The sequence below is a fragment of the Pyrgilauda ruficollis genome, unplaced genomic scaffold, assembly GCF_017590135.1.
Source record: "Pyrgilauda ruficollis isolate IOZ18807 unplaced genomic scaffold, ASM1759013v1 scaffold38, whole genome shotgun sequence".
NCBI lineage: Eukaryota > Metazoa > Chordata > Aves > Passeriformes > Passeridae > Pyrgilauda > Pyrgilauda ruficollis.
In genome coordinates, this window is record NW_024525267.1 from 46,383 (window position 1) to 68,884 (window position 22,502).

Genomic DNA, 22,502 nt, shown 5'->3' on the forward strand with positions numbered 1-22,502 from the left:
CTGAAATAGCTTTAGGATTAGTCTTCCCTTTTAATATTGTTGTGATTTGCTTTTTAAGCATAGTGACAAGACACATGTAAAATTATTGTTTATCTTTCTGTTTCTAGTTACTCTCTATTCCTGACTTGATTCCTGCATTAACGACAGCAGAACAGAGAGCAGCAACTTCTTTAAAATGGAGAACGCATGAGAAGCTACTACAAAAATATGCATGTCTCCCTCATATCATATCAAGTGATCAGATCTATTACCGTTTTCTTCACAGGATGTTGACAATCATTTTGACAAATGTGAGCCCACCTGTCGCTTTCTCATTTGCTTTTGTTTGTTAATGCAAGTTAGACCACTGGATATTTGCTTTGTGTAGTACTTCCTGTGTTATATTAAAGTCCTATCTCTTTCATATGGTATATCAAGCTCTGTCGTTTTTTCTATGAGATTTTTCAATGAAAACTTGCCCCCATTTGAGGAGCAAAATTTGGATTGACAGTTTTCCTCCTACCCAATACTTCTTCCTTTCCTTGTGCTCATCATCAGTTTGTTTCTAGTTATATCAAAACTTTTTCCTCTGAAATATGCCTTCTTTTTCCTGATTCCATACATTACATTGTCTTTGTTCTTTATGAAAGAACTCTGCATTTCTGAAATAAATTATCATTTAGAGCTACTAGTCTGAAATTTTACTGAGTTAATTCAAGAATAAAACTGTTGTAAGAGAAGATGATGTAAATTTTATTTCTAACACCTGCAATACAGAAGGTGCCTTGCAAACATGGAATATTTTAAGGTGCTTATGAAATAGTTAAATCTACAAGTTGGGCAGAAGGAATAAAGAATCAGGTGTCTCATGAACTGGCCAAACTTCATAATTCTCTCTTATGTTATGACATTTATTTAAAAATTTATAAAGTTAGGCTACTTTCTAGCTTTTTTTCTAATTCTGTATATGCTTTTAGTCATACACCTGCAGATACATTTAACTGTGTTCCCTTTATTTCTTTCAAGAATGTCCTGCCAGTCCAAAAAGCAGCTGCTCGGACTCTCTGCGTTTATTTGCGCTACAATCGCAAGCAAGAACAGAGACACGAGGTTATTCAGAAACTGATTGAACGTAAGAGGATCTTTCCTCCATTACTGAGAAATGAAAGTTAGTTTTGGCTGAAGATCTATTTACAGTTGCATTTATTCAGTGTAATTTCCTTCCATCATTGGAGGGACCATGCTTGGAAGACGTTCAGTTGCTCATATTATCACCAGCAAAATGTACAGTGCGTATGAGCTGGAGTTTATATAAGTTTATATAAAGGGATTGGGGAAGAGGCAAGAAACTGATAATGTGCCAAGACCCTTCCAACCCTACTTCTTTTAGCCAAAATTACTAAGTTGTGCGTGGAGCAGTATAAAAAACAGAGTTCCACTGTAGAAGTAAAATTCTCTAGAGACTTCAGCATAATAAATCTCAGAAATAAATTTATTAATCAGTCACTTAAATTTGATGTTTTGGTGTATGCTATGTGTTTTAAAGGTAGCTTAGGAGTTCTAACAGTTCTCATTAATATTCCTTGATGTTTATGCAGTAATTTTGATACTCCTGTGACATGGTTTGAAAGGCATACAGGATTTTGTTTAACACTGTAGTTAGTTCACTTGCTCTTTTGCTTTTTCAAGTGCTCACTGACAGAATTAATTGGATTCAGAATGTTAGTTTTTTACTAAAAGAAAGAATTGAGATAGGCTGAGAATGTGTCTTTTGATGCCTGTGATTATCATCTTTTAAGTCAAAGGTCAGCCTGTGAAATGTTTTCTGTCTGACATTGAAAACTTGACAGATAATATCTGCAAATTTTTATTTTTCAGAACTGGGCCAAGGAAAAAGTTACTGGAACAGACTTCGTTTTTTAGATACTTGTGAATTCATTATGGAACTGTTTTCAAAATCATTCTTCTGTAAATACTTCTTTTTACCTGTGCTTGAACTTACACATGACCCAGTGGCAAATGTCAGGTATGTACAATATGTAGCAATGTACAGGAAAAAAAGCCTTAAATAATATATTAAGAAATAGCGTTAAAAGTTTTATGTTTTGCTTAAATAATGTAACTTGAGTGAAAACATAAAGAGCCTTCAGAATGACCAGTATTAAAGATGCAGGGGAGCATGGGAATGGTGCTAGAAAATCCCAGAAGCAGGTTAGTAGGTAACAGATAAAGTTAGGTATGCATATCACTTGGAAAATCCAGAGATCTCCGTATTTTTCTAGATTTAAAAAAAAACCCAGACAAACCAAAGATTTTTGTGGACTGTATTCATGATCTATAGAGACTTTTTGAAAACAGTATGTCTGGAATCAACACATAAGCAACAATCACTTCTGAAAAATAAAACCATTTAATTATTTTGTGTCAAATGCTAGCATGCAATACATTGAGAATTAATGATATATATTAAGCATCTGCATCAAAAGGTGAATATTTGGGTTGTTTGTTTGGGATTTTTTTTATAGAATGAAGTTATGCTGTTTGTTGCCAAAAGTCAAATCTACTCTGAAGATTCCCACTGATAAACATTTACTTCAGCAGCTGGAATTATGTATAAGGAAACTTCTGTGTCAAGAGAAAGACAAAGATGTCTTGACTATTGTGAAAAGAGTAAGCACTTTTCTTTTTAAGCAGCATTTAATCTCAGGTTTATCACTAATGTTATGCTTCCTATGGATTTTCTTAATAGAAGAACAGGAGATTAAAAAATTCCATTCTCTATTACGCAATTTTGAACAATTAAAAGATGATGTAGTATAGTATGTTCTGTGAAATTTAGGAGTGTTAATGTTTCCTTGGTTACTTAAATTGCAGTTATTTTGTAGTGATTCAAATTCAGGATTTTGGCTCAATGACCATTTATGAAAAAAAAAAAGACTAGAGAAAGATTGAATGTTGATTTTATTAAAATTCATCAGGTTTGTGAGATAGAGATATCTTGTTAGACTGTATATTTTACAATATACAGACAAAGCATTTGCGGGATTTTAAAATGTTACAAATGTGTTTTTAATGTGGATATTCAAAAAAGTATATCTTTAAGGAATGTCCATGCTTGGTCTCAAATTTAGAAACCATGACGTGAAATAGCTCAAGTAGGTGGCTTCCTCACAGGGCCAGTCTGCAGGATAGAGACTGAGTGAGCACTTGTGTGGAACCTGCTGAGTCAGACACAGGTTCCTGAGTTGCTTTTTTTCACTCCTGGTTCCTAAGCCTGTGCTATAGCTATTCTTGCTGACGTGCTTCCTTGAGTGTATTTTGATTTCCATATAGATATTCTGTGAATCTACTCATTGTGAGTCTCAGCAGGGCTCTGAGAATACTCTCTGACACTTTTAAACTGCATTTGTACCACAAAAATAAAAGCATAGGCTTCAAATATGTAGGAAGAAAAGACAATTTTTTACGTTATAGTGGGGCATGCCATAGAGTAATAATAAATAATGTTTTAATTTTCTTTATAGACAGTGTTAGAATTGGACAGAATGGAGATCTCTGTAGATGCTGTAAGTACTTACTAACTCTAATACTTATCAACTACTCTTAGTTTCCATTTTCATGTAGTGATTTTTTATTTTTATTTATTTTATTTTGAAGTTTCAGAAAAGATTTCACAAAAATGATTTGTTGGATCAAGAAAAAGATAGACAAGAACATCTCCTTTTGGAAATGGTATATTTTATCAGTACACTGTCATTATTTTAAATAGATTGTAGCTCCTTATTAATGAGGCAGTAATTTTAAGGTAGGGGAAATGTGTATTTTGGAGAGACCTGATGGGTTCATTATCTGTGTGTGGTTTTATTTTACGCTTTGTAATAGAGTTAAGTCCTTCAAAGTAACGTGTAACATTTTCTTCTTTACTACCTAACTTTGCTGTATCAATTAGAAAGGCAAACTTGAGTTTCTTGAGTAATGCCATGTATAACATGATAAACTGCAATGAAACACCTCGAAATTCACGTACAGCTTCCCTAGGCAAAGAAACTGATCTCATAACTTCTTAACTTCTTTTGTCCCAAGGAAGCTGAAGAATGCTTTGTGTTACAGGCTTTCCAATTAGCCAGGAAAGAGACAAAAGCAAAAGATGCAGTAAGCACTTCAGCACACAGCTTATATCTTCACCACACCTCCACAAAGCCTAGATCAGACCACTGCAGTCCTCCCGTCTGCTGCCTCCCCTCCAGCCTCAGGTGGGAGAAGCTGAGCAGCTGACAGGAGTCAGAAGATCCTAAAATTGTTAGCATGGTTCCTGTGACTTCTAGTAACTAAACTTCTTTGTAGTGAACCAGAAGAGATTCAGCAGTGTCCCAAAAATGCCCTTGTTTCCTACCTTTGTGGTCCACTTTGATGTCAGTGGGTATTGCAGGTCAGTATGAGCAAGTACACCTGAGCCACAGACTTCTGCCACTTCACTGTCCCCAGCCAGCTCGAGCTCTGGGTTCTCAGACCTGCATACACACACTCACAGTCTTGAGCTGAGCCCGAGCAGTCTGCAGGTAGATACAGTCTTTTATACTGAAATGCTTTATACTTTATGCTTTTATACTGAAAAGGTTTGCATGGAGCAAAAGAGCCTCCAGTGCTCCTGTGTGTTGTATGATGACATCAATTCTTACCTGTTTCCACAGCCATACTTTAGAAAAGCACCTGAATTTTTATGGTATGGGCCACTGATCTGTGCCACCCTTCTGTAACACAAAGGCCTCATTAGCACTGTCTGTGAGTGGCATGCTTTTGGGGAGCCTGAGAGGGACACAGTGAATTGTGACATGTTGCAGTCCCAAACAGATGAAGGACCATTCAACCCATTAATGTCAGATACATTAAATGTATCTGACTGCTAAAGATTTTAATACTGAATATGTTAGCAAATTTCCTTAATTTTAGTAGCTGACTTTATAGAAACTATTTTCCAGCAACCCTGACCTGAATTAATTACCTCTTTCTTTTCTTGATTAGGTAGTAATTAGAACTACATGGAAAATATAGATTAGAGCAATTATGTTTTACTTAACAATTTTTATTATGAAAATGGTATAGAAAATAAGCTATTATTGTATAGTTTTTTGAAGCTGGAATGATATTTACTCGCCAAATGGAATATACTTTTAGGCTGGGTAGTATTACAGAAGGGCAAATAAATTCCATGAACCTGAACAATTTTACATAGTTGATTTTGTTTTTCATAAAGATTCATCAACTGTAGATGTTAATTTTAGATCTTTATAAAGTTTGAATATATGTGACACACCTTAAAATTTATAAAAACATTTTCATTGAATTGTATGAAATAAAAGTGTTGCCTGTTCTATTTTCAGAGTGTCTGTGTTACAGAAAATTTTTACATTGCCAACTGCCAATGTCTGTATCTTTTTGAATACAAAAAAACCCAAAAGCCCGGCATAATTTCAATTATAAGTTACAGATGTGAACTTCAGCTCTGAGCTTTCTTCAGATACAGTGGTTTCAGATTCAGTGGTTTCTTCAGTGGTTTTTAAATGAGATGTGTACCCTGATTTCTTTCTACACTACTTAATTGGCTCTCTGAATATTCATCAGGGATTGCAGTACTAACAGGAGAGTAGAAATGAACTGTTATTTGGAAACACAAATTATTTACTTTTATATGAATAATAGATAAGAAAACTATTCATTCTTTTAGGAACAATTAGAAAAAGAGAAGCAGAAAAATGAAGGAAGATCTACAAATATTAATGATAAAATGTTTGAAAAGAAACGTAAGTTTGCTTATTTGTGTACATGTTTATGCATGCTTTACTCTTCTACAAAGGTAATAGAGGAAGGAGCAGGAAAGAGACACTTTATAAAATAAATAGACATTTAGAAATTGCATATAAAAATTGTTTCTATGTATTTCTGAAGTTATGAAACATTGTCTCATACTTTATATATTATAATACATATATGTTTTAATAAATTAATAATTTAATAAATATATGTTTTAATACAATTAAAATATATTTTAATTCTAATACATAATATGTTTTTTTTTGGGTTTATTAATAAAATACATTACAGTTTTAGTTCTCTGTTATTTTTAATTTTGGGATATAGTGTAAGTACTTTGCTGTGGTATTTCTGAAGTGCTAGTAGCAGTGGATTAGATATTATTACTGTTTGGTCCAGGACTGTGATATGTTATGTCCTCTCTTTTATAAAAATTGAAGTTTTAAGAGGGAAGGGATTATACTCGACTTGTTTTTTTTTTTTTTTTTTAGGTAGAGACAGTAAAACATCATCAGTGTTGGCAAAAAGTATCAATCTCTCTATTTCTGGAAGCTCTTCTGGTACCTCAGCAGGTAAGAAGAGTTCAAAAACTCACCTGGAACACTTTGATCTCACATCATCAGGTTAAACTCCAGCAAAGCTGCTGTTGACATCTGTGGACCCAAGTTACACCTATTGCACAGTGGAAAAGATGCTTCTCCTAGAACTGAATCTATTCTCTATGGTTTTTTTGTTTTGTTTAACTCTGTAGTATATAAATAATGACCTAAGGTTTATTTTTTTTTAAATTGAAGTATTTAAATAATCTCATTCCTTCATTTACTGTAGATTGACAGAAAAATATATTTTAAAGTGTTCTTAATTATTGAGGAAATTCAGTATTCATATTAAAAAATGTTTTCTGTATTTTTAGGCAAAGAAGAAAAAAAATCCAAGCTGGTTCGAAGCCAATCTTTCAGTACTCAAGTACTGCATCCAAAATACAGCAACATAGACAAGTGTCCTAAGTATCTTTATAATCTTCATTGCTTATCTCATAGGCAGATGTTTGCTAATAGACAGCTCTTATGAAATTAATGCTCATGGATCTCTGAAAGTAGTGATGTACTCACTGAACTGTGACTTGTATTTTCAGCTTTCTGTTTAATTGATTAACTGAGGGAAGAAACATCTGAGGCATGCTGAAGCCTAGAAATGGTTGTGAATTTCTTTTAAGTTAATAAACATCACCTTTTATCATATATTAAAAGTAATTTTCAATATGAATTGCTAAATCTAATTTCATACATTTCTTAAAGACATTTCAGCATAACTTTCTCATTTAATTTTTTCATACAAACTCAGAAATAACCTCCCATACTATTAAACAGCAGGATGATACAATTAAGAGGAACACTTTTGGAAATAACCAACTTGGTTTTGTTTTGTTTGATTTTTTTAAAGTAAAAGTTCTGCTACAGGATATACATCTTCAGTACCAGGAATAGGAAAGAGTTGTATGTTATCCTTTAGTGGTAAGTAGGTTATTGTAATGTGTTTTACTGCAGTTTTTTTGTGTGGGTGTTGAATATATGGGCCCAGTTAGGCAGGCGTACTCTAAGATGTCATTCTTCTAAAGAAAGCAGAATAATAGATATCCAATACATTTGAGCATTTAAGTGCTAGTCTAGTAAGTGTATTTTTCAGATTTTTTTTTTTGCCTATACATTTGTTTTAATTTACATTTAAAAATAGTAATAATAAACTGAGTTTGTCATGTCCTGGTTGGAATTTCAAGTATCATCAAAAGGTTGGATTTGGAGTTTTTCCCCACCTATTTTACATGAGGAGAATGAGTATTATGTAAAACTTCAACTGAATTAAGAGAGAGAAACTACTGTTTACATTTCTGACCACTAAATTTTAAAGAGTTTGGATGATTAAAGATAAGATTGAGATGAATGATTTCCTAGAGAAATCTGTCTTTCAATTCACTACCATTAGGCACTAGGTAATTAAATTACATTAAATAGCTAAATTTTAAGCAGCTAAAGATTGGCCCAAGAAATCACACTCTTTACATACTTTAAATGTATGAATATTTTCTTTGGAAATGTGTATTCCAGTTATTTAGTGGGACTTTTTCATAAGAATACTTGAAGAAATATTAAGTAGAAACCATTCCATTAAAATTTTGGATTAGTCCCATAGGAAATATGCCACTATTGTCACAGGAAAAACCGCTCATTCTGTTTACTTTCTGTGAAGTGTTTTCAGCCAAAGTTCTTTGTCTGAGCTGCACCTCTGTGTTTCAGATGATTCATTCCGGGCTCATGCTGCTGGCAACAGTGGGAATGCTGCCTTCCCTTCCAGTTCTTCTCGCAGCTTATTCAACTCAGCTGACCAAAAGAGCAGTGCAAATAAGGAGAGTCAGTCCCGAAAGATGAGCATGTAAGTTGTTGACAAGATGTTAAACTGAACCTAGGGGTAATGTTTTCAAAGGGAGCTCAAAAGAGCCATGTCAAATTAGGCCTGCATTTATTATACTTCTGCACACAGATTTTGAAATACTAAAATAGCAGGGTAGAAATGTGGTATGCAATTTTAAGTGTTTCTAAGATGGCATTACCTTCTAATTAGTCTTTCACATTGTTTCTTCTGCACATATTTGCATTCAGCTGGTATATAATTGAGAGGGTGTAATGGGAAAAAGTGAAGGTTAGTGCCTTTGCTATGTAATAACTACAGTCACAGTGATTTAGCTGCCTGTAGTTGGAGAAATAGAAGTATTTTTAGACTACTTAGTTTCTAATTTTCCTTGTTTTTGTGAACTTATATATGTTTTATCATTATGTAACAATTCCATCATGAATCTTGAGACTTAGGATGAACTGGTACTGGTATTTGTTATTAATGCTGCCTTTGCCTTACCATTTACAAAAAAAACCAAAAATTCAATGCTAGGCATCTTCCTCAGGCTGCTTTCCTTTAAACACCAGCCAGTGCTGTTCAGCATTTTGCAAGAACAAAATCAAAGATGTATTTTTTGCTCCTGTGCTAAAACTGTAAATCATAGAAAATCACTGTGACATACACTCACCCAAATCTCTGTAGACTCTAGCAGCAAATTCCCTGCAGATTCCTTTTACACTGTAACTAAATTACTGTCATTGGACTGACTGTAATTTTGTGGGCTCCAACTGAGACTTTTCTTTGCTAGCAGAGATTTGCATTCTTAGCCAAGGCAGAATGGAGAAAGGGAAGGAGCCAGCTACAGCAAGAAAGGGAGTCTGGGAAAGTAGACTTCAATGTAGCAGAAACTACAACTGGAAGCTAAGACAGGAAAGAGAAAACATCTTATACTGGTTTGCTAGGTATAAAGAGGCAACAGTAATGATGGTCTGTTTTGGTGAATTAAACATCTGTATGAACATATTTTTCCACAACATATTTCCAGTTTCCTTTAAAAAGCAAACCTAAACATCTCCCCAGCTTTAGTCAGGATTTTAAGTTAATAAAACTACTAAATTGTAAAATAAAACACTAAAAAGTTAAACAAAAAAAATTCTCAGGACAATATTAATTTAGTTCCTTGTGTACTTGATTTTTTGCTGGAATTCTACCATATTCACTGTACAAGATAAATTGTTTTCTAGAATGAACCCAAGCTTGCATAGTGACCTATAGCTTTTATTTTGTAGAGAAGGTTGGAAGGTAAGTTGTGAATGCAGGTGGCCTCTGTTGAGTAAGTGGCTGCACAGGAATAGTACTTTAAGGTGCCAGATCGCTTTGCCCTCTGTCCCTGTCTTTGCCAGTGTCTAATGGCTTCTCTTAATACTACCCACAGTACTTCAGACATTTATAGGTGATCATTAGGGGGTCACTTATTTCAAAGTGCACCATTTCAAAGTCAGCAGTTAGATTAGTAGACGTGCTGACATTTTCAGCTATCTCTTAAGTAAATGGGGCATTTATCTTGAGAACATAAAATGTAACGGAGTGCTACATAGTTAAAAAAATTAGGTGTGCTCAAAACCTCATTTTCTTTCACCCTAATCACTGTATGCCTCTTTTCCTCACTTTAAAACAGAAAATTAGTTCAAATGTTCTAAATATTTTTAGCAATCTGTAGAAATTCCAATTACTTGGTGTCCCACAAGGATTTGGGGAAAATGAATGGATTAATATTCACAAAGCAGTGAGGTGCAAAGGTTAGCTAGACATATTTTTTATCACATAAAACGTTTCCAAATTTCAAAGGTTTTTCTGTCTTTCATTTAAAATAAAACTGGTATCTTTTGTTTAAATACAGAGGGACAGGAAAGGCTCACACAGAGCAGTTTGCACTTTTGTCTTCAGGCAGGAGAGTGGAATGTAAGAAACATAGCTTTGAGTCTCTGTGTACCATTCCCAAATGAATGCCCTAAGAGCAGAGTATTTGAAAGTAGGTATCTGATCGAACACACTGATCTGGGTGCTTTGTCTGGTTCAGAAAGTCCCTGAACTGCATAGGGTCACAAGCTAAAGAGGATGTATCAGGGGAAGAAAAACATTTTTGGGAAGAGGAAGCTTAGGATGTCCTACATTTAGTTCTGAATAAGAGTTTTAGTGTTCTGCGTTCTTATGGGAAAAGACATCTCTCAAGTTGGTCTAATGTCTGCTGTGCTGTAGATTCAACTTCTTGTTTGTAAACTGACCCAATACTTAACTGTTCTCATAAGAAAATGAAGCAGCTCTGTAAGTAGATATTAAGAAATACAGGAATGTTTGGTGGTAAATGCATTCAATCACAGATATGTTTAGCTGTACTTTTTATCTTCCTTTACTCAGGAAGTCAGGCCTGGTGCTAAATATATGCACACTTAAATTAAAAAAACAAAAAACCAAAAAAAAACAAAACAACAAAAATGTCAGTTTCAAGGAAGCATTATTTTCTAACTTTAATGATGGAAAAAATTGATATCCAAATATATAAGCAGCTGACTGAAATCACTCTGTGAGAAGAATTTGACAATTGTACAATGAGAGGTACAATTTAATAGATGCTCATCAATGATCATCACCTTTGGTGGACTGACTAAGGCAGAAAACTCACTAACATGAGAAAGTAATAATTGGCTGTTTTTTTAAGACTGTATCATCATGCAGATTTACCTATGTGGTTAAAATTTCCACTGATCATCTCAATTCTGGCAAAACCCAACGTTTAGTTTGCTGGCTCTGCAACTTAAGTACGGTAACTTCTAATGTTTATTTTTCTGAGTAAATATGTGGGCAGTAACACATAAGAGTATAAGCAGATAGAATTAATGATTCTTAGTTTGAAGTGGTATATGCTTGGATAAAATATTGTTTAATTGCTTAAGCCTAATATTTTCTATAAAAGTTCTCTACATAATATTGGCAGATGTTCACTTTTGACAATATAGTGCAGTTTTGCAGGGATGAAGAATTTCTGATTTCATATAGGATAGTCCTCCAGGAATATTTCAAAACTCAGAGTTACTTTGGTGGAGAACTGAAGTCTTTTCTTGCCACACTCATGCATTCAAACATTGTTTAAACTAACTCACAAGTATGTGCCAATTAAAGTTTTATCTCTTTTTGAAAATAAAATAGATGCAAGGGAAAAAAAATAGTAAATCATGATCGAGTGCTCACAAGAATTGTTTTAATGTAGGTGTCAGTTGCTAGGTCTTAGGTAATACTTAGGCCATAGAAAATGCCAGAATTATGCTAAAGCAGCACCCATATAACTTAATGAGAGAATCACAAAATAGAAGACTAGCTGCTTTAAATACCTGATGGAATAGGGAAGAATCAGAAAGAGCACTGGTTGGGTACTTTGTCCCACAAGAGATTTAATATGCAGAGCAGAGTTTTTCTCACTTCCTGTTGAAGAGTTGCCAGTTGGATCATGAATCATCCTAGTGCAGACATTGACATAAATCATGAACACTGTGTTCTATCAAGCAGTCTGATCTTGTATCATTAGGCTATGCAGCTTTATTATATTCTTTCGAATGTTGTCAGCTTTATGAGATTGTTAGGTATAAGATGTTTTGCTTGAGTTTATATTGCTGTAGTATGACTGCAAATGTTCAACATGCAATTGTTTAAAACTATTTAGAAACTTTATAGATTTGTCCATGAATATATTCACTTCATAGATGGCATTTAAGTATTTTGCATCTTGCTTATAGACATACAGATATTGGCTGATTTTATTTCACTTTGACTCAAAACTTTCTTCAAGGATGTGTGGTACAGGTTTTCCATCTTGTAAAAATAGGGAGTAGATTTATTGTTGCATAAAAAATAATTTTTTAATTTATTATTAGAAATTTCTAATTTATTATTAGAAAGATAATTTTTATGCAGCAATAAATCTAAATAAATATCAGTGTTTTATAAGATGTCCACAACTGACCTATAAGACATCCAGTTTGGTGCCTGTACTAGTTATATGTTTAAGATAAGTATCTTAAAGTAATGTCTTTCATCCAGTCATATAATTGCTTAGAAAGTTAAGCACAAGATGAAATAGTTCTGGCACTGATCTACTACAATTTGAGTTGGTTACTTACAGCTTTTAATCATGTTTTCATCATGACATTTAAGATGCTGGAAGTTCCGAGTTCCAGTGGGACTGGCTTGTGTTTTGTGTCCCATTTCTATGATGAAGCTAGTAGGTATCCTGACACTGATGTATTATCATATAATATGTGCAGTTTTAAAATATTCAGCAGTTTTAACAGAATGAAACAGAACAATATATTGTGTTATATGTAAGTGATACTGTAAAATATAGATGCAAATTAGTTTTTCCAAGAGTTCTAAAAGTTACACCCCATCTTGTAAATAATTCTGTCTGATACAAATAGTTGTTAATTGACAGCTACAGCTATTTAAAACGTATAAACAGTATATATACAGATTTAAAAATTAAGGCATGAAAAATCCAGAAATTACCCAAATGACCTTGTGGTCAACAGAACAGCTAGAAATCACAGTGCAATGTGCCAGGCTTTTGGCACTTTCTGTAGCCATGAGTAGACTGCTTGTACCACCTGAATCATCTGTCAGATGGATCTCTACAAGAACTTCTGTAGACACCTGAATGGAGAACTTCACCCTTCTTGAGAAGAATGCCCTCAGAATATATGCATTTGGCTTTTTCACTGGGTGCAATAGAACAGCTAATAATTTTTAAAGTACAGCAGCCAAGAGTTATGTTAAAATTTTCTGCACAATAGCAGTTAATATGTTATGCAATTTAATAATATAGTAACAACATATTGTGTGTGTTTCTTCTTTTGTATGAAGAAAAAACAGAAAATCAAACTCCTAGATCATCTGAAAAAGGAGGGAACCAGAGACTGAAGGAAGCAACGTTCTGGTGGGATAAGGTGGGAGTAGCAGATGGGACTCTCTAATGCCTGGACTGAGTAAAATGCATCCTGCAATGTTAAAAATTTAAAATAAATCTTTTAAATAAAATTCCAATCTGTAAAATATTTTCTGATAAACAATGTAATGGTTGCAGAATACTAACATTGTAGTGAAATGATATGAACCATAACTTCAGCTATGTGCTCTTAACTGCTGCAGCTAAGGAGAAGATTTTTGTTTTCTTCAGTTATGCCTTTGTAGTTTGAAGTCTTGGATTTAGAATGCACATACCCATTATTTGATTGGCTTCTTTACAATCTCAGCAACTCTTAGCTGCCATATTTTAAGGTAGAAATAGAAAGAATTGTTATGAATATGAAAAAGGAATCCCACATTTTAAAGAACCTGCAAATCTGATTTTAAGACCAAAGTACAGAACCATTGATCAGTCTATAAAAAAACCATAGACTTTTGAAGCATTGTGCTGTGAATTTGGAATTAATGTTTTTACAAGTACTAAGTTCATAAAAATCCTGTGTAAGTTTCAAAGCAATCTAAAAGCAAATGTCTCCAGATGCTGTAAAAAAAAAAGTTTTATTTCGTACATTTTGTTGTATAAGTACTTGTTTTAATTTTAGTATTTCAAATTGTATTTTCACTTTAATAATTTATAATAATGAATCTAGTTTTTAATCAGCTGCTATTGCAAGCTGCCATGGTTCAGTGATGTCATCTGCATTTGTTTGCATTAATGCTAATGTTTCTATCAAAATGTATGTGGAAAAACATGCAATCATATTTTGAAAAGTTCAATTTATGCCAATACTTGAGAGAGATTATGAAGCTATTGTCAGCTTCTCTTTCAAAATGGAGGCAGCATAAATATATTGATATCAGAAATATATGATTTTTAAAATTCATTGCTGTATGATAAAGATGATCTGGTCTGTGTATGCATATGTGAGTGTGGTTACTTTTTATAATGTAAGAACATGAATAATGATTTACTCAAAATAAAACATAGGACAATGCTGTACATGCATGTTCTTGAAAAAAAATTCTCAGGGCATCTTTTATAATTAAAATAAATAAAAACAATTACCTATGGAGGGTATTTATTTAAAATACTAATAATACTGAATGTATGTGTGAAGTACAGAATATTTCTTTGGATTAAGCACTGTCTGAATGCTTAAGCTGCCTACACCTCAGTTAGATTTAGCAGCATCCTTTGTCTTACGTCACAGGCATTGTTTGGGTTCTGTGGAAATACTTAATTTTTCAGTTTGTTCTGCAGCCTGGCATAGGATCTTGTAAATCACAGATTTCTTTAGCAGCTTCTTTGAGTTTGATGATGTTTAACATTCAGTATTGGTAGAGATGTACAGATGACCTGGGCTGGCTCCTCCTGGGTTCTGCTTTTGGTTCATTAATGCAAGCAGATTCTCCCAGTTCCCCAGGCACAGCTGACTCAGGTGCAGCTACAGCTGCTCACCCGTGGGCACAGGAGACTGCTCAGGCTGCTCTTAGTCTGACCTTTGGCAGGGACCAAACTCACATCATCAGTAGCCAGCTGTAGAACAAGACTCAAAACTGTGTTTGCCCTTTTGATGCCTTGCAGAGCAATGCAGAACAACCAGTAAGTTCAGAAAATCGAAGCTTTCTCCCCTTAATAAGCAGGTAATGAGTTCTGTGAACAGTCTGTCTTCTGTTCCTTCTTGGCTGTCAGTGTCTGTCATTTTAAGCTGATTAATTTATTTAATGCTGAAAACGTGCTCTAGTGCTCAATAACCAAAAATTCCTTTAATGTAATCTTTAAATGCTCTGTTTAGACATTTTTGGACTGGACATTTTCCTTTTGCAATACCTCTGGTGTCTTGTGCCTACTTTCATCAGTCCTCTGCACTACAGACCTCCGTCCAAGCAGTCTTTTTAGGGGCCACTTACTTCTGGGTTAGTTCTGTTAAACAGCACCAATGCATTTGAACCCTTATACCTGCTGGTCAGCTGTAGCTCTGGAACAACAGCTGAAGGTCAACTGTGCAGTGGCATTTGTTGGTTTTCATATAGATCAGTGGCAGGAGGGAGTGATTCTCTTTCTGGGTACATTTGTAGTGCAGTCTGGAGTTAGCTTAGATGCCTCTTCATAGTCTAGTCAGATAGCAGAGCCTGCCTCCTAAGTCCTTTTGTGAGTGGAGTACATCAGTGTCTGGGCTGCTGTGGGCAGACACCAAATGGTAACTGAGGGGATTTTTTGAGATTTATCAGCTTTATCCCATAATGTATCTTTTGTATCTCCTCTAGCAGAGGTATCTGTGAATATGTACTGATAGACACCTGTGAAGTTCCTTGCCAAATGATTTTGAAAAGTCTTCTGCTCCTTTTTGGGCAATTATTTTGTGAAGGTTGTATGAGCAAGCAGAATAATGCTGACATCTGTTAGTTACATAAATCTAGAAGTAGCTTTTTCATTGTTTTGTACTTTACATGTAGGACTCTGCTAATTAAAATCTATTAAATCTTAAGATCTTGTCATTCTGCTGGATGCATTCTGCTCTACTTGAATAAAGGAAATTCTGATTAGATCATGGAAATATTTTTCTGAAAATATTTCTGAAATATTTTTCTGAAACACCTTTGCAACACCTTTTGGATTTTAGGATCAACTCTGTGAATAGATTTATTCCACTTTAATGTAGGTATGTTTTTTCCTACCAAAGTCTGCTTTATTTCAGTTATAGAGTCCTGTTACATAGTTCACCCTGGTGTCTAGGTGATACTACAGGTAGAAATTCTGGGGTAGGAGAGGGCTGGCTTTGTGCTATGAAATAGTATAGGCCAGATTTTCCAAAATCAGAATACCTATTTTTCAGAACTATTTTGTTTTTAATTCAAAGAATATTTTCAAGGCACATCATGTACTCTGAGAAAATAAGGTGATTTGACAGTCTGCATAAATGCTTTGAAAGAGGTCACACTCACAAGGTAGACTTCATGACAGACTTATTTTCTACAGTAATAAAATAAAGATCTCTAGACAAAGGTTATAAATTCTCTTTTAGGGATTGATATGCTTCTGTTCTTATAACTGGCAAAATTCTGAGGTCACTGGGCTCTTCAGTCTCTGTAACAGAAGATAACATTGAGGAATCTGCAGTGTTTGGCAGTGAGCTTCCTGAATATTTTGGCATTTGAATGTCTGGGGCTTTTCAGATTTATCACTAAAATACTGATTTTTGTAATTTCACTTCTGTTGTCGTTGGGTTTTCTTTTACCAGAGGTAGATTTTACAAGTCACATTTTTGTTGCTTTGAGCCTTAATGAACGTAGCTTGTTGTGTGGCATCAATAAAATATTGCTAGGATGACCTAGTGCTAGCTAGGAGAGACAGGAGATGTTTTCACATTTCATATTTCAGTGTATTTTTATTATAAAATAAACTATTAAAAATAAAGCTTCTTACATACCAAAGAATAGAAACTATTACCTTTATTCACATTTCTGTTGGATCAACCACCCTGCCAATGAACAGTAATGTTTTAAAAGTTTCTTCAAAAATCATGAAGAGGAATGGCCGGTCCACTTTGATGACAGGAGGCACTGTGAATGCAGTTATTTCTGAGCCACTTGCTGCTGCAGCCTCAGTTCCTTCTTCATCCACTTCAATAACTGCATTTTGGACAACCTGAAATGCAAGGCAGAAATAAGTATGTGACAGGAGTAAATACTAACATGAAGAGTATTTTTCCAGCTGAAGGCATTCCATTGAAGTAGGCTTCTGTTAAGGATTAAAATGAGCAGTTCGGTGCAGTCTACCTCTGTTAGACTGGTAGAGGAGTCAGCACAGCCACTGTGCCCACAAGGCTCCCAGTGTGGATGCCAGTTCAGGAGTCACTGCACTTTTCCACATTTCTGAACACAGACCTCACTTGGAGACTGAGGGTTTTGTATGAAACAGCCATTGCATTTTTTTTTTTTTTTTGTGTAGAGTGCCCCTCTTTGACACCTAACTGTGCAAAGGCGTTTCTCAATTGTAGGAAATGTGTTTTCACCAGTCACAAACACTGACTGCCTGGATATGTCATTTGCAGCTGATGTTGTGAGAGCTTAGGGAAATGCACCAATCATTTCATCCTAATGAAATTGCAGCCTGGCAGAATATGATTTTTCATTTTTTCATCTTTTCCATTTTGTTCTTTCTGCCTGCTTATACCTATGAGTTCTTCTGCTGTGTTAGTGGCTGGTGAACTACCTGGTCATCTAGTGGATTTACAGCTTCTAAACTCCTAATTCTAGGAATTACTTATGTGAAAACAGTTGAAGGACTTCACCAGTGTTGAGGTTTCTGCTACATATTATTAAATAATATTTTTGTCTTTCACAATTCCCAGGGACAGGATGCTCCTCTGGCACTTTGTAGCTGATGCACATATTGCTTCTAATATCAGTTAGCAGTTCCTGTTAAAGTGTGATTTTTTCATAACACAATAGAGTTAACTGCTGAGAATCAGCATGAAAGTTACATGATCAAGAGGAAGGGAGAAAAGTGCTGCAGATTGCCATTTCCCAACAGTGAAATAGTTCATACCAAACTGAAAATCACTGCAATTTTATCCATTAAATATTTTTTCTTGGGATGTTACATCTTCCCAGAAAGGTGTTTTGTTAAGCCACTGCAATTTTGAAAACCTGTAGCTCAAGCATGAGAGTTTTTGAAACTTGCAGAGAAGTGTTTATTATCCCACCCTGTTAACTGGCTAATCACAAAGGCTTCTGTAAGGATTTGGTGTAGGGAGACTTGTGAGAGCAGCACCAGAAGGATTCTTTCTCATAGGGTACAAGTACCCAAAGGGATGCTGCAAAGAAGGTGAGCCAGGCTCATCAGTGGTGCCCAGTGACAAGACCAGAGGCAGTGGGCACCAAGTGAAACACAGGAGGTTTCAACAGAGGAGGTTTCCTCTGAACACTGGGAAATGCTTTTTCATGTGAGGCTGACTCAGCACTGGCACACTGTGGATTCTTCCTCTTTGGAGATATTAAAAATAATATAAAAGCTGTCTGGACACGGACCTCAGAAACTTGCGCAAGGTGACCTTGCTTGAGCAGAGGAGTTGGACCAGGTGACCTCCAGAGGTCCCTTCCAACCTTAACCATTCTGTGATCCTGGGAAGCCTCTCCTGCAGTTGTGGTCCTGGATTGTCTGTGCCATACAACCCTCCACAACCATGAGCAGTTGCATGCTACAATTTCCTTACATAAGTTTATAAAGCTACGTTTTTAAATCCTGTGCCAGAGTAATTTTATTTGTATCTTGTTTATAAATTAATCTTGTTTCAGAATTTTTTTTTAACTTTTATTATAATGTATGAATTTGTATTTAGAATTCACTGCTTTTCATCTTGTTCCACACACTCCAATCTTGTGGGCACAAGTATCTCTGTGTGTTTTGCCTTTCATCTCCTTTCTTTGACCATGCATTTCAATTTTCTATTTTCAGCAAATTGTTCTTCTTATAGACTACCTTTCTTTTTCATAAGACATCCCTGGTCACATAGACCTCTTCATATTGATGTGATTGCCAAGTCCTTTGTCTTCCATACTCCTCTGCTTCTCATTCTTCCTCTGTTTTCCATCAGTCTGAATTTCATCTGTGCCCTCCCTTAAACAGTGGTACAAAGTCTCTCTTCCTGCTCCTCTTTTTACGTGGAGCTGTGTTCCTGCCTTCTTGGCCATTCACTGCCCTTGCCTTTACCTGTTTAAAGGTTCTTTGAAAGCTTCAGCATACAAAATGGAACATCTGTATGGGTTGGAGTACAACTATATTGTGTCAGTCCTTTCCTGTGAGATTCCGTTTTTTCTCTTCCATATATATATAGAGGGGAAAAACAGGAGTGCTTTGACTTCTCTTCCTCACTGTTACCTTTTTGAGATTTTATTATAATAAACTTTCTAAGGTTCTTTATTTTTTGAGAAGTATACCTGTCTCTGGACTGTCTATGAGGAGTTCTTTCCTTGAATGTCCTTCCTTGCCCTGGTTTTTGCCATTTCACTGTCATTTACATTGTCTTTCTTGTTCACAGTTTTTGTGAAATTCTGCTCATTTCCAGCCAACCATATTCCTCTGGAGGCAGAGCTTTTCTCCTGTGGTGGGTTAGGGAAATGCACTTTGGGAGGTGTTGAGCACCTATGAGATGCCACTACCCCTTTCCCCTACACACCTCATACTTGAAGTGGGATCCATCATGATTAAGATGTGTAGATTGCACATACCTGGCAGATGAGGTTCTTTGCTGTTAGTGTCCCTATAAATTCATATGACCATCTTAGCTGGGCTGTTTTTATACTATTACAATCCAAACAGCAAATAATTTTAGTGCTTACCTGTGAAACTGCTACATATTCTTCATCTGTCAGATGACTAAGATCTGCTGAACGTGTAAAGAGCTTTTTAATTCCAAGACCTTGAAGCAGTTTCTTCATTTTGTATTTTTGCTCTAGTTTAAACTTTGGAAATGAAATATCCATTTTTCTGTTAAAAAAAATAAATTCGATGCAAACGGTCACTTGACTGCTGAAATGCACACTACTCAGGAATTAAGCTTTACACAGAAAAAGAAGGGATAAAAACTGAAGAGTCTCTCCTGGTATTTCGGTTGGCAGAAAATAATTTGTAACCTGTTGGCTGCCAGTGATGCTAGAAATAATCTCCTTCTCTAGATAAATACTTCCACCAGCAGTTACAGTGTCCTAATACCAGGGCGACGCACTAATTTATTGACTGGTGAAAAGAATTTTCACTTCAGGAGCTACATTTCACAGGAATCATTGAGGTTTACATGTTTATATTCAAATTTATCAATTCCTCTGGGTTTCCCCTGGTAAGAAATGTTTAATAAATGTTTAGATTTATAGTGTTTTTTGCTTGGCAGTACTAAATTTAAGGAGAAAGGAGACCTAAGGAAGAATATGGAAAAACTCATGCTTTCTCTCACAGAGACATTTTTAACTGAGATAAGCCGAAGTTTGTTGCCTCTGAGTCAAAACTTTCACATGCCACTTGGGCTGTGGATAGGCCATTAAAGGACCTCTACTCTGTAGACACCTCTTGCCACAGAGATGCTACCATGGGAAAAGGCTTAGGAAGACCAGCTGAACTTTGCTGGGTTTTGTTGCAGTAGACATCAAAGACAAAGAGGGCCCCATGGGTGTCAAAGAAATACCTGGTTTTCATGTTTCCAAGCCAGGATTCCACAAGCTCTGTAGTCAAATGGTCTTCAATTGAAATGTAGTCTCCCTCTTTTTCTGGGATAACAATCAGCATGTGGGCATTCCCTTTGTAAGGTATCTTTATCACAGCGCATCTCAAGTTCTCATCAAAAGTGGAATTAATTTTATCTGACTTGAACATCATAGGTACCTGTACGCTTCTGTATTTGTTAATGTGGAAAGTCTCAATTTCCGTGAATTTGGAATTAAATGGATAGACCCACTTGCCTAAGGAAAGAAAGAAATTAAATATATGTGTTTATATTTGTTCAGAAAAATGATCTAAAAAGTTAAGCTTAGGATATTTTCTGTATCTAATTGAAGTGGCTGTCAGTTGTGTTTGGGATAAGTGGATGACAATTTCATTATATTTTATGTTTATTGTATATAAATTTTTTTACAGAAAAAACCCCAAAGTAATCCACAAAATAAACTGCTTCATTTGCACAGAAAGAAGGGAAATATTTTTCTAGAGGCTGGTTAATTGCCACTCAAGTTCAGAATTTATGTTATCTTTGTTTTATCAATGCCTGGTGAGCATGTGACCTTTCCTAACATGTAACCTTCTCTGAAATTTTCTATGAACTGTTCAGTATCCTGTATTTAATATAATTATCCAATATTTCGGATGGGGATTCCCTGACTTCTCCATGGAATGGTTTCTGCCCATCACTGGTATTTCTTTCCCTCACCCTGTAAGGTTATATAATCGGGTACTTGGGTTCCTCTGGGGCAGATGATTCTTGATGGAAATGGAGAAATTATTTTTGTTTCAATGATTTTGTGTACTATGTTAAATCAATCCATGATTTTGTGCCCAGTATTCAGCATTTAAGACTGTTGTGATTAAGACTTTTTCATTTTAATGGGTGAATGAAAATAAAACATTGTTTCCTGTCATAAAGAGGGAGAATTTGGAGATGGACTGAGATAGTTTGATACAGGGCTTTTTGTTCTCTTTGAGACTCTATTGTGTGGAAGAAAGCATAGAAGAATTGTGGTTTCCTATAATGAAAAATAATTTCCTATTAAATAAGCTTAATAGAAAAAAGTAATCTTAGACAAAGACATAGAGAAAACAGGACATCTAAATTCATTTAAACTCCCCCTAATGTAGCTTAAGTTAGAGTCTTGATTCTCCTAATAAATAACTATTCTGCAAAATAAAAACAGCAATTACCTTTAAAGAAAATGTAGTCCACAAGCACCAGTTTATTATGGCGGTCCAGCTCTTCAAAAAGCCTTGGGATTTTTCCTTTGGTCATTTTATTAATGTTTTGATTGATGAAAAGTTTTGCCTGTGTTAAGTTTTCAAAGTCCACTTTCAGGAATTCCATATCAAAGTACTGATTAGATAAATTCAGGAAGGACTCTTTGAGTCTGAAGTCCTTTTGAATAAAAGAAAGAACACCTTGCATGAGGAGAAATTCTTCATTCATTGTGATGTTACCTATCAATTGTTTAAACAAAGCTGGTAAATGTTGGTGATCCACTCTGTCCTTCAAAGCATGGAGGTTCAGACCTTTTACAATTTGTCTGTGTGTTTCTCCTTTGGCTGCCATCATATAGACACTCATGAGAGCTGACACAGAAAATGGAGAGATGACTACATTATTATCATGTGTCATTGCAATTTTTCTGTAGAGGTTAAATCCGAAATTTGCAGTCTTTTCAGTGAAGTTGTGAAGAGTGAAGTCTTCAAGACCTTGGTCTTCAAAACCTTGATGTTCAAAAGGCTTAGAGATATTTTTGTGATGATACCACTCTTTGGAAATACTGACGTTATTTCTTTCCAAGAAATTACTCTCTTTTTCCTCTTTTGGAAATTTAGGTTTGATACCAGCCTGGATGAATTCAAAACATAATTCACTTAAGAGAAGTATGTAGATTCCTGTTTTCATGTTGGCATCCAATAATGAGCTCTTTAGAGATGTTTTTTTCCTAGAAAAAAAGAAAGACAACAAAATTACTTTTTAGTTTATTCTTCCATTTACAATGCAGAAGGTCATAGATGTAATGAAGTGGTCTTTCTGCATCTTCAGGGTATATATTCCAAAATATTCAGAGAAGACCAG

At 35.1% G+C, this 22,502-nt stretch overlaps 2 protein-coding genes across 5 annotated transcripts in view; one reads left to right on the forward strand and one right to left on the reverse strand.

The window, feature by feature from the left end:
* The window catches only part of PPP4R4 (protein phosphatase 4 regulatory subunit 4), a 58,902-nt gene extending 43,903 nt beyond the window's left edge, over positions 1-14,999 (forward strand). For 3 of the 4 annotated variants that reach the window (XM_041476269.1, XM_041476271.1, XM_041476273.1), the window contains 12 exons: positions 108-290; positions 1,006-1,111; positions 1,858-2,005; positions 2,505-2,649; positions 3,504-3,545; positions 3,637-3,711; positions 5,705-5,780; positions 6,282-6,362; positions 6,704-6,797; positions 7,234-7,304; positions 8,085-8,220; positions 13,096-14,999. In XM_041476269.1, coding sequence (XP_041332203.1) covers positions 108-290; positions 1,006-1,111; positions 1,858-2,005; positions 2,505-2,649; positions 3,504-3,545; positions 3,637-3,711; positions 5,705-5,780; positions 6,282-6,362; positions 6,704-6,797; positions 7,234-7,304; positions 8,085-8,220; positions 13,096-13,120 — 1,182 coding nt within the window. In that variant the 3' untranslated portion in view covers positions 13,121-14,999. The remainder of the gene's footprint in view (positions 1-107; positions 291-1,005; positions 1,112-1,857; positions 2,006-2,504; positions 2,650-3,503; positions 3,546-3,636; positions 3,712-5,704; positions 5,781-6,281; positions 6,363-6,703; positions 6,798-7,233; positions 7,305-8,084; positions 8,221-13,095) is intronic. The other variant, XM_041476270.1, reaches the window with a different exon arrangement.
* Positions 15,000-16,654: 1,655 nt separating this feature from the next.
* SERPINA10 (serpin family A member 10) lies at positions 16,655-22,346 on the reverse strand. The gene is made up of 4 exons (XM_041476378.1): positions 21,608-22,346; positions 20,382-20,655; positions 19,543-19,690; positions 16,655-16,846 (listed from the first exon to the last, which is right to left on the reverse strand). Exons 1-4 carry the CDS (start codon positions 22,326-22,328, stop codon positions 16,655-16,657), a joined length of 1,335 nt encoding a protein of 444 aa, XP_041332312.1. The 5' UTR covers positions 22,329-22,346.
* Between the last annotated feature and the right edge of the window lie 156 nt (positions 22,347-22,502).

What these genes read in the sequence shown, in the direction of transcription:
- SERPINA10 (XM_041476378.1), bottom strand. Translation starts at nt 22,328, where the DNA reads ATGAAAACAGGAATCTACATACTTCTCTTAAGTGAATTATGTTTTGAA. An exon ending in GGACTACATTTTCTTTAAAG is followed by an intron (nt 20,656 to 21,607) that starts GTAATTGCTGTT and finishes TTCTTTCCTTAG; the next exon opens with GCAAGTGGGTCTATCCATTT. An exon ending in AATATGTAGCAGTTTCACAG is followed by an intron (nt 16,847 to 19,542) that starts GTAAGCACTAAA and finishes CTTGCATTTCAG; the next exon opens with GTTGTCCAAAATGCAGTTAT.